At 40.4% G+C, this 12,039-nt stretch overlaps 1 protein-coding gene across 27 annotated transcripts in view; it reads left to right on the top strand.

Moving 5' to 3' along the window:
• LOC18432773 (uncharacterized) overlaps positions 1–12,039 on the top strand; it is a 69,457-nt gene that overhangs the window by 10,991 nt on the left and 46,427 nt on the right. For 18 of the 27 annotated variants that reach the window (XR_016046056.1, XR_016046054.1, XM_088853984.1 and 15 more), the window contains 2 exons: positions 1,973–2,102; positions 2,189–2,277. Coding sequence is in view for 23 of the 27 variants with exons in the window: in XM_088853984.1 (XP_088710110.1) it covers positions 1,973–2,102; positions 2,189–2,277 (219 nt within the window). In the remaining 4 variants the exon portion in view is untranslated. Of the gene's footprint in view, positions 1–1,972; positions 2,103–2,188; positions 2,278–2,362; positions 4,370–7,831; positions 8,477–10,631; positions 10,746–12,039 lie in introns of those variants that run through there. The other 9 variants (XM_088854069.1, XM_088854085.1, XM_088854059.1 and 6 more) reach the window with 4 other exon arrangements.

Consider the following 12,039-nt stretch of genomic DNA (forward strand, 5'->3'; position numbering starts at 1 on the left):
CCACCATGTTTTGCTTCATCTTTTCCTTCATGAGGTGGTTTTACCACCTCTTACGTGGCTTCTAAACCCCCTTTTTCAATTGTTTTATTGACACCTCCTCATGAGGTGTTACAATTTTGCCTCTCTCTCTCACTAAAAATAAAAAACGTACACTCACTCTCTCTCAATAAGGAGCTTCTAGTTGATAACAGGAGTTCTCTCTCTCATCAATAACAGGAGAGTAGGTTTACTCTCTTTTTCTCCCTCTAAGTTAGCTGGCCTATTCACTAAATTTTTTTGACAGAAGCGATGAACAGTTTTCTCTCAATAACCTGGATGACTATTTCATGGCATCATGAAGTGAATGATGGATTTTGTTTAATGTACGGTTTTCTCACTCTTTGATGCGTGGCTTTCTTGTCATCCGGTAAGTTTTTGAACTTTATATATATTTATACAAAATTTTTCCATGTGTTATTTACCCAATTGATGTTTGTATTTTATCGATTGGAAGACTAATTTTTAGTAAGAGAAAAAATGTTCCCAATCAATATTTTATTATAGAATACAGATTGGATGAGATATTTTGTAGTGAGAGAGAAGTTTGCCATCCTAATCGATGTTTCATTTGTATCGATTGGATGATGATTTTTGTAGAGAGAGATAAGTTTGTTTCCAATTGATGTTTGTGGGACCGTACCAATTGGAAAGACAAAAATATTTTTTGTGACTGTGGTTTTGTACGGGTCTCATGAGTGTGCAACTCTTGGACTCAGGATTTGCATTCCGATCTTGTTGTATCCTGGGAGTGTACTTGCTGGGACTTGTTTGCACCTCGAATTTAATTGAGACGGGGGCGTTTAACACTTCGAAGAAAGCAAACTCCTCTCGTGGCTCCAGATTACGGTCTTAGTATTTTGGGAGTCTATGTCCGCCGTGATGTATAGTCAACCACGGTGAGATCCCTATCAATCAACACATTTACACGCATACTTGCATATTCATATGAAAGATTCTAGAGGTCGGTGGCAACATGCACAATATGGGTCAAGGGCCAAAGCACCTAGTTATGGAGATTTGTTGGCCCTAAAAGCTTTCAAATCATCCTTATTCATCTCTAAGATCTGTCTAACAAAAAGATTGATTTGGAGCTTAAAAAATGCTTCGTCTCAATACCAGTTGTTGGAAGATGTGATCTTAGGTTTTATGAGCTCAAAATTCTTTTGATTGAGGGAAATTTATCATATTGTCCATGAGAAATTCCACAGCTGTGAGTTGGAATTTTTGCAAATGTGCAAAATGTTAAATAATTCATCTCTTATGAGTATTTTGATAAATTTCCCTTTTAATTAATTCCAATGTGAATAGAACAATGTTTTGGCGAATCTCAGGTGGTCAAAATCCCCCTAGCTAGGTGTTTGGGCCCTTAGGTGTCTGCAGTATTGGGGCTATTGGCCCAGGGCCTATAGTATATTTTTCCTTTATACATATACATATCTATGCTGTATGCAAGTTATGGTTTGGAGGCTGGTCATGTGTTGGATTTGAGGATGAAAATGCCTCTCAATCTTTGCTCAAGTTTGCAAAATGCCCTTTTTCATTTGAACTTTTCAAATGCCTTGTCCAACTGTATTTAGGTCTTGCAATTATGGTGTTTCAATTTTGTAAGAACTTAGTCTTTGCATTTGCTATCAATAGTCCATCATGGGGTGAATATCTGTATTTTGAGACATTTTGAAATTTTTTATTTTACATAGAAATTTACAAAAATATTATTAGATCTCTCTCTCTCTCTCTCCATCTATCTATCTATATATTTATTACACGCTACACTACTATTGTGTGTTGAGCGCGAGTGCCTATATTTTTGCATGTAGGTGCACATGTGCATCTGCTTGTTGCCGAGTAATTGTCAAACCACCCCTGAGATGCATTCTTTTGCTTCTGATAGTTGATTGTCATAAATAATCTGAATATTGATTTCTGGTGGCAGGAATTGCCAGAAGGAAAATGGTTTTGTCCATCTTGTAGATGCAACATTTGTGGTGGGAGTGCTTTCAATTCTGATTTCGAGCAATTCATGGAGAAGACAGTTTTATGTTGCTATCAATGTGGATGTGAATGTGAGTCGTCTTGCATTCAATAACTTTTGCTTATCTGCAAATTGATATTATAACACATGCATTATGAATTATCCAACTTTTTGTAGATCATGTGGGCTGCTTGACGAGAAAGAGGCTGTCAAAACCCAAAAATTGCTCACAAGGACATTTGTTCTGCTGTAAAAAATGTTCTAAGGTACTCTATCTGTATTCTCAACTTTCTCTAACTGAGAATATCACATTTATGGGTTATAGCTCTTAAAGAACTTAGTTCTTTGCAGCATACGACATATCACATGGTTCTACACAACTCGCATACTTTGCAAGAATGGTTATGGACATTTATTAATCGAATCTTTTCGCTTAACAAACTGATTACTAGCAATTGATTTTTCCCCCCTTCTCAATGCATATTAGTGTTCCAAAAAGTGGATTGCCCAGCACTTGGGCGGCCTCCTAGGTGGATCTGGGGGCCTAGGCGCATCACCCAGGCCTAGGCGCCCTAAAAAACCGGTGGTTCCTGGGCGCCCAGGAAACCGGCCGGGGCCCAAGAAACCACCCAACGCCGAGCCCAGAGGCAGAAATTGCTTTCGGTGGGGGCAGTTTTTGTTTATTTTTTTGATACTAAAAGGCCAAAAATGGGGGTTTTAGGTTCATTTGAAACCTACAACTTATTAGAGCCCATTTTAGAGAGAGAAAGCCTAAAAAAAAACTACATTTTTGGTGATTTCTTTAAGATCGAAGGGTTTCTCAAAGTTATGAGAAATTGATCAAAACATCACCCATTGATATTGGATTTAATTTTTGATGTTTTATAAATCTATTGGGGGGTTTTTTAGAAGATTTTGAGTCTTTAGAAGCATCTTTGAGGTGGAAGTTTGGAGATTGAGCAATCAATAATTTTTTTTATTGCTTGCATAAATTGCATTATTTTGCGATGTCTTCTTCGGGATCTAATAGGAGTGGTGATCCCGGTTGGAAATACAGATACAAACTAGATCCTAATGATAAAAATTGGAAAAGATGCAATTTTTGTGAGAAGGATACAAAAAGGGGCATAAACCGGTTCAAGAAACATCTTACCAGTATCAGGGGGGATATTGCCCTATGTAAAAAGACTCTTGATGCTGTTAAAGAGGAAATAACCAATTTTTTGAATATGGTAAAAATGAAAAAAAGATAAGAGATTTGCCTCCATAGTAGAGATTAGGTCTGGGGTTTGGATCAATTATGTTGATGATGATGATAGTGATGAGGATGGGATTGGGGAGAGATATCAAGAGGTAGAAGTAGAACAATCCATTATCAGGGGAAAGGAAAAGGGAGTTGTAATTGCTTCTGGTTCTGGTTCTAAGAGTAAGAAGCCTCGAGTTAGAGGCCATATGGATAGTTTTTTGCCTCGGCTTGACCCGGAGGTTGCAGGAGAGAAAACAAAGAAGCAAACCACCATTGAAAATAGAATGAAGAAGGAAGAGAGAGATAGAGCTGCTTCTTATCTTGTTACATGGTTTTATGTGGCGAGCATTCCTTTCAATACCGCTCGCTTAAGTAGCTTCTATGCTGTGGTAGAGGCAATTGGCCAATTTGGACCTGGGATGAAACCCCCAACCCCATATGAGCTTTCAGAGTCTCTTTTGAAAAAGGCGGTGAGTGTCACGAAAGAAGCTATAGAAAAGAAGGATGCATAGGCTCAGTATGGGGTTTCTATTATGACCGATGCTTGGAGTAATAGGAAGAGAAGACGTCAGATGAATTTGCTTGTGAATTGTCCTTTAAGGACTGTTTTTTTGAGGTCAATTGATGCCTCTAATCATATCCATGATGCCCATTACATTTTCCAAGTTTTAGAGAAGGGAATCATGGAGGTTGGGGAGATCATGTTGTACAGGTTGTCATAGACATTGCCGCTCCAAATGTTGCTGCAACTAATTTGTTGCGTATAGGTTGTCCTAGAATCTTTTGGATACCACGTGCAGCACATTGTATAGACCTCATGCTTGAGGCTCTTGGCGGTTTAACCGAGATATCAGGTGGAGGTCCTTTGGCATGTGCTTATGCTCATTTCAAAGATTTCAATGTGCTCTACATTTTCTATCTATGTGCTCTTTGTCAGGTTTGGTCATTTCTGGCCTCAAATCTCAGTCCAAAGTTTAGTATCAGGATCTCATTAGGAGCTTTCAAAATATAAATTATATGAATGTTTAGGGTGTTTTGGGTTACTTGGTTCTCAATCTATATAGGGCACCTTAATGAAAAGAGTGGACACTTCAAATTTCAAGTAATCTAAATATACATAAAAATATTAAAATTCAAATACAAAGGACAATAGTGACTGTTAAATTGGCCCAAATTCAATTTGGGTCGATGGGCATATACTATTGCATCATCCCTTGAGTGTATAAAAGGGACTCCCATTATCTCATATACCAATACATTTATATATACATCAGTGTTTCAAAAAGCGAACAGCCCAGTGCTTGGGCGGCCACCTAGGCGGTCCAAAAGGCCTGAGCGCATCGCCCAGGCCTAGGCGGCCAAATTAGGCAGGTATCCTTGGGCGCTCGCCTAGGCGACCGCTTGAACCCGCCTAAGCGACTGCCTAAACCTGCCTAGGCGGCCGCCTGGGCAGCTGCCCAGGGCCTGCGCCTCGCCCAGGGGCAAAAATGCCGATCGTTGAGGCTATTTTTAGGTCATTTTTTTAATACTAAAGGTGCAAAATTGTGGGTTTTGGGTTTCAAATGAACCTAAAGCTCATTAGAGGCCATTTTAGAGAGAGAAAAACCCAAACAAAAAAAACATTACTCGGCCACCCAGGTTCTGGGCGCTCGCCTAGGCGTTGGGCGGCCTGGACCCACCCCCGACCGCCTAAGTGCCGCCTAGCGCTTTTTGAAACATTGATATACATATATAAATATATAGACACATACATATACATATACATTCACATATAGTGGTATATCTTATATACAGTTGTATTGTAGCAAACTAGCAATATATATAGTATAGTTCATATCGCGGTAGTATAGCATATTTAATGTATAGTACTATAATATGTTCTAGTTGTACATTGTACAACATATTAGAATTTTATAGTGTACATTTATAAAGTATATAATGTAGTAAGGTTGATGTTGGGAGAGAGATCCCTAAAAGGTTGGCCTCAAGATCACCAAAAGTTTGAGGCTTAGATCCCTAGAATATGTATTGAATGGCGCTCCCTATCACAGGGATCTCCTAGCCATGCATGGTCCTGTTTCTAATCCCTAAATTGCTCAAGATTCCAACAACCATGGCCTAGCATAACTCTCTTCTAGATTGACACTCCGTGCACACTCAAGTTTGGCCTCAAAATATTCCTCATCTTGTCATGAGAAGATGCATAATACTCTCTCCAAGTCTCCTTGTATCCTTCGTTACCCTTCAGCTCTGCATCTTCTTTTTGCTGCTTGGATAGATTGTTGCAGTTGCTACTTCACTCGCACAAGCACATTGTCATTATGCAAGATATCATCATGACCTCAGCAATGTGATGTTTTAGGCGGTTAATACCACCAAACATTTCAAGCGCATTTCACCCACCCCTTACCCTGATCCATCCTCACCCCATACTGGTATTTGGACCCACCAGCCTCAAAAATCTCCTAAGACTACAGAATAAACATGCTAAAGGCTTAAAAAACCAATCAAAATACTTTTATATAAATCAACTTGTAAAAAATCAAATTACTAAGTTTTTGAGAGGAAGTGTTACTTTGGAAATAATTTAAGTCTTCAAAAAATATCCCAGCATTAAGGTAAAGAAAACATTAGCAAATATCAAGTTATTACCTCTGTAAGACATCTTTTTGTGCATCAAATATGAAAAGAAAAAGATCGATGAAATTCTTAGTTTGAAATACCAAACATTTCAAGAATACAAAAGGCATAAAAGAAACATAATCAAACTACAAAAAGATACAACATTATAAAAACAGAAAACCTATCTCCAAATACATGCAAAAAGTATTTCTATAGTTATACATGAAAATATAAAAAAAATGAAAAATAAGTGATTTTGTTGAGAGATTACAATATTAACCATCATACAACTATATCTAGTGATAATTTCCCAAAAACAAAAAAAATCAAACTGAAAGAAATGAAACCTGTTGGTGGTTCCCTTTTGAGGTCGATCCTTCAATCTTTGTCAAAGGATCCTCAAAGTGTAAATTATATGAATGTTTAGCGTGTTTAGGGTGTCTGTAGGATTTCCTAGAGACTTTCCTCTTAGTGGGGCTGGAAACGTGAACCAAGGCTGAACTGAGTTCCAAGGGCTGTCGTAGTTTATCCCTGAGTAGAGCTTGGCTAACTCTCGAGCACTTCTACTTCTTCGAGGGGAGAAAGTTACCTGTGAGTCTTCGGCATTAATCCTAAGTTGGTTGGTGAGGAGATCAATGTCTCCTGAAAATGCTAGACCAGCTTCTGAAATCGTGTGTGCAAAAAGAGGAGCTCCTCTGTCAATCCTTTCCAGCTCCTGGGAATCCGTAGAAGCTCTGAATTGACATCATCAGCTTGAGAGGGGTTATGAGAGATTGATGGTGTGAGTTTAGGAGCACACTGTTGTAGAAAAGGTTCTTGGGTTAATGATTGTTCGAAAGGTACAGGATGGGGGGTAGTTGAAGGCGAAGAAAGGAAAAAGTAATTAAGAGGAGGGATGCAAGGCAGTAGCCTACCATCAGTCTGTTGGATTATGTTTAGAGTAAGCTTCATAACTAGGGGCATCGGATCCAGATCGACAAAATTTGAATGTGGAATCCCTGTTCCTGAGGGGTTCGATAGGGTGGTGGGAACTGTACTGGTAGATGAGGGATTGATTGGGGTCGACTTCGAAGAGTGAAAAGTTGGAGGGGAGAAAGGTGATTCTGTAATGGGGGGTTAGAATCCTCCACAACCTGCATTTGAAGGAGAAGGAAGAGGGAGTGCTGCTGGTTGAGACGTCGAAGATGGGAGAGGAGGTTGATTGGGGAGTTGGGTTGATGTGTAGAGGGGAGTCGTAGCCTTGAAACCACTCCGGATAGACCGGTTTTTGTTTTTGGCGCCTCGGCATCGCTGAAGTAGAAGAGGAGGTTTGATCTCCTTTTATTAAAGGTTGCCAATGGAGAATGGTGGAGATCGGTATGGGGAATGGGTCTGGAGAATGAGGGGATTGTGGAATTGGAGTATAACTGAAAAGGACCATAGCCAAGTTAGTTTGGTGGAGGGTGGTAGGGTGATGATCACCGTTGGAACAAAGTTGTGAGTGTTGGGATTTGTGAGATAATAAAGGGTCTAAAGAAGAAGGAGAGGAAGGTGGTGGAAGAAGGTGATGCTGAAGAGTGTTGTCATCAGTAGAATGATGGGGGTAAGGTGAAAGGTCTCCCTTTGATCTCTTGGGGAGTGGAGGTTTGGATGGCTTTGGGTGGCGTCGGCAGCTGGGATTGATGATATGCCCGAGGTTGAGTCGAAATGAGGAAATGAGCCGAGGGAGATATCATCACTTGTGAGTGTTTGGGAAGTGGAAGAGGCTGAGGCGGCGAGATAGCGGAATTCGAGGAGGTGTTGGGGGGATTAGAGCTGGGAATATTCAAAGCAGGGGGACGAGGAACAACTGGAGCCCGACCCGATGAGCCAGCTTTAAAATGTGTCACTGCCACTAGGGCAGGTGTCGAAACAAAAGAAAGGGGCATGATGACAGATGGAACGGTCTTTTTTTATGCATTTAATGATGCTCAGGGGGATAACAAATGTCAAAGTACTCGTGCGAGTACCTCATATGGTGCGGGCTGCTGACAGGTGGTAGTGAATTAACATGATGAGGATGGGGGTTTCGAGGAGGGGGCCCTTTCCCTATCAGGTTGAAGGCAAAGATCTCGAGTAAGAGAGATGGGGTTGCTGTAAAGACCGAGCTTTTTCTGACTCGAAAGACGCGTGCGGCAGTAGAAGTCAGATGAAGAAGGTGTGTCAAAAGTGGGCGTTGCCGAAGAAAAGAGAGAAGAGTGGGTTAGACCGCCGGGGCGATTGGTGTAGGGTAGTCCATGAGGGATGACCTCTTCTTTTCCTCTTTTTCTCCCCTTTTTCTCTTCCTCTCCAAGTGGCATCCTTTGCTTGCCACCTTACCCTCTTCTCATGCCACTTGGAGGTGGCTTGTTGCCACCTCTCCTCCCCTCTGTCACCCCAGCTCTCATCTCTCTCTATTTCCCGCTCACTCTTATGCCCCTTCACTCCTCATCTCTCATCTCTCTCGCTCTCTCTCTCTCTCTCTCTCTCTCTTTCTCTCGCTCTAAGGGAAGATTTGGGAAGCTCACTCACTTTGGAGCAGCCACTGTTGGAGTTGAAGGACTGTGGAAGAAAGGTTGGAGAGCACCATTGTTGGTTGAGTAAGTGGATTACTACCCTTTGCACCAAGTTTGTAAGAGCATGAAATTGAAAGTATACAAATGTGATGTATGTGATATAGTGCAAGTGTATGATAATGGTTTATTTACCATGCTACTGAATGATGCCTCTGTTATATGAATGTTTTGATGTTAAAAATGGGCCCATGACTCACAAAAATCTGGGAAAACACGCTTATGTATGACTAAATCAATATGGAACTGATTTAATGTTGCTATCTACTGTAAATTGGGTATTGGTACATGATCCTTGAGGCATTCACTGTGCGTACTATGAAATTCCAGGAACTTTTGGGTTTCTTGTGTCAGTCTTTGAATAATCAAACGAGGTCCAAATGGCCTCACCGCAACCATTGGAAAGATTTTCGAATCTATTTCAATGTTCATGTTCAAATCTTACTCTAATTCTTTATGCATGAAAAGTTATGCTTCAAAATATGACAATATGTCACTGTGGACAGTTTTATTAAAAATGCAGAACTGGGGTCTCTGATGTTATAGATTTTGATCGACCAAATGAAGTTCGTTTTCCCTCAAACCACTGCCATTTGAAAAATTTATGAGTAAGCTTGAGATCATATGTTTAGTAGTTTTCGAAATTCTTATTAATTTCTGAGTTATATGATTAATTGTGACAATATGTCATTGTGGATAGCTTTCTATAAAACTCAAAATTGATGCCTCTGTCGCTACGGATTTTGACTGACAAAAAGGGGTCCATTTTCTTCCAAACCACTGCCATTTGAACGGTTCAAGACCAAGCTTAAATTCACATGTTGAGCACTTTTTGAAATTTCTTCTTGATTGTGAGTTATGGAGTAAATTTTAAAGACGTGTCACTGTTTTTACATTATAACAAATTTCTGGTGGAAAGTCTCCATTTTCTTAAACTTTTGAGGGGTTAAACAAGGTCCAATTGCTCTCAAACCTCCCCCATTTGAAAGATAGCTGTGTCTAGTGTAAAATTGGAAATTTCAATCGAATTGAAAGTTATGACCCTATTTTTGATCGGATGTCACTGCCTGGAATTGCAGGAAATGTGACATCGACACTGAGATTCTGTGACTTTGATAATGTGATCATAAGATATAGATACTGTTATAACATGATATTGATAATGTTATAACATGATACTGATACTATTACTCTGCGACATTGATACAAATATTCTGTGATATTGATATTGTTATCATGTGATACTGATACTGTTACCCTGTGATTATGACACTGGGGTTCTGTTATATGAATAATGAATATTGTGATATGTGCAATGAACACTACGCAATGGGTCCTCCATTGGTAGCGAACCTTCTGACTCTGTCATATGAATACTGTTATGTGTCAAAAACCCTACACAATAGGTCCTCCATTGGTAGTGGATACTGTGATTCTGTTATACATGCCATGACCGCTAAGCAATGGGTCCTCCATTGGTAGTGAATATTCTGACTCTGTTATATGAAAACTAATATTATGTGATATGACCACTACGCAATGGGTCCCCCATTGGTAGTTGGGTATATTGTAACCTCAACTCCTATGATAGGAGTGGAGTCGAGATGTGACTGTAAATAACTGGGAGGGTCGTGCCTCCCAAATATTCATGGGCACTACGCATTCTCCAATGTTAGTGTAACGCCCTCTCGCCTGAGGGCACAAGAGAGGGTCGTGTTTTGCAAGGCCTCAGCCTATCGAAAACCCCAAAGCGCGCTGGGGATGTGTGTGTGAGTAAGGATAATATGAAGTGGGACCTTCACTTGTCATTATCCTCCCTCCTGAATGAGGGGTAGAAATCCCAAGTTATAGGATTGGCTTAGCTTGATCGATGTGGCTTCTACTTCAGGAGTAACTTAATTTGTTCTGCTTCTCTGAATTCAGTATTATGTATGAACATTTGACTATAGTTGTGATATACATAAAGGTGGATGTCATCTTGAGAACAAGTAATGCTCCGTTAACTAAGTCTTACCCTCTTTATACAACATTTATGTGTACTTTGATGTGTGACCTTACTTTGTGAGGCAAATATGATTTCTAATGGACCATGGGCATGTTATTATGTATATACATATAGACGGGATGCAAGGGCAGTGATCTACTTACTGAGCTTAGAGCTCACTCCATTCATTTTCTGTGTAGAGTGATAGTGCTTGATCGCGAGTGGCGAGCGGCAGACAGGTGATAGCAGGCGCTTGGAGTTCGGACCTGTCAGGGATTTTCCTTCCTGCTTAGTAGGTGTTTTATGGTGAGGCCATTATAATGTTTTGATGTGTGAGATGAATGTTAGGCTTATAAGCCTTAAACTACATTGTAAAGACTTTTGGAATTGAATGAAAGTTTAATGGTTTTAATTTATTCAGTTTTCAGTGCTTGATGGATGAGTTTTTATTTATTTCTCGTGGTTTGCTTTGATTTCGCACTCTAAACATGTGTTGATGCCAGTCCCACCTGAGTGACGTACGCAACCTTTGGTCTGGATCCCGCACTTTGTCGCCCTCCGGTATAGGACGGCAGGGGTCAGGGGGCGGGGTCGTGACTATTGCATCCTACAGCTGATGGATGTGGATCATGGTACACGGAGTGTTACCCCGGAGCATGTGGGAGAATGGGTTAATTGCTATGGGGTAAGTAATTATGAGGTGATCCGTTAAGGGGTTCTAGAGCATGAAGATTTTCTCGTTTGTTTCTCTGGAGCACAGACCATCCATCGTGGTCTTGTTTTGGGCTTTCATGGTGAATCTGATTCTGAACAGAGACTGAGATATTTTAAGAGAAGCCATTGAAATGCAGAGTAGGGATCTTGGAATGAGCTCTGCTGATTTCGAATTAACAAGAATAACAATTTTTCCAATGGGTAAAAAATCCATAGACTTCCAATGGACAGAAACGAATTGATCACAACAATTCCCTAAAATTTTGAAAATTTTGCTCGTCCAAAATTGGAGAGGGATACCTTCAAGCGTAACCCAAAACTTACTTTTTGTTTGGGCCCCTAGTTGCTGATTCCAATTTTGTAAAGATAATTTCGCACCTTTGAAGTTGAGATTGGGATTGGAAGGAATGATCAGAGTAAGCTTTTTTGGGAATGTGTTGAGGTATTTCCCACTAATCAAATTCCTAAAGACGATTTGGGAATTGTTGGAAATAATCTTTAGCCCGGATGTGATTCCTTTGATGCCGTTGTGCTGGGGTTGGAAGTTCCTATTAGAGAATTTTGTAGAGCTGTGAGACGATATGTGATTTTAGAGTTAGGAGAAAGCCAATCATGAGGCTCAAAGTTGAGGACAATAACTTGGTATTTTGGGTTTGGATTGGTGAGATTGAGGTCTGGTGGAGTTTGGAGGACAGAAACTTCTGGACAAGATTGTACTGCTTGAGCAAATGTTTTGGGGTTACAGTGAATTGGGTGGCCTCTTGTTATTACTTCTGGGGTGGCATCTTGGGTACAAGGGGGGATAGGGGTCCCTATGGCTGTAAATGGTAAAGTTCCCTGCATGGAGGATTGGGAGGGTTCATTTTGACAGTGATCTGATGCTTGACTGTAA

This window comes from Amborella trichopoda, chromosome 1 (genome assembly GCF_054954075.1).
Source record: "Amborella trichopoda isolate Santa Cruz 75 chromosome 1, AtrichopodaSantaCruz75HAP2 v2.0, whole genome shotgun sequence".
NCBI classification, from domain to species: Eukaryota; Viridiplantae; Streptophyta; class Magnoliopsida; order Amborellales; family Amborellaceae; genus Amborella; species Amborella trichopoda.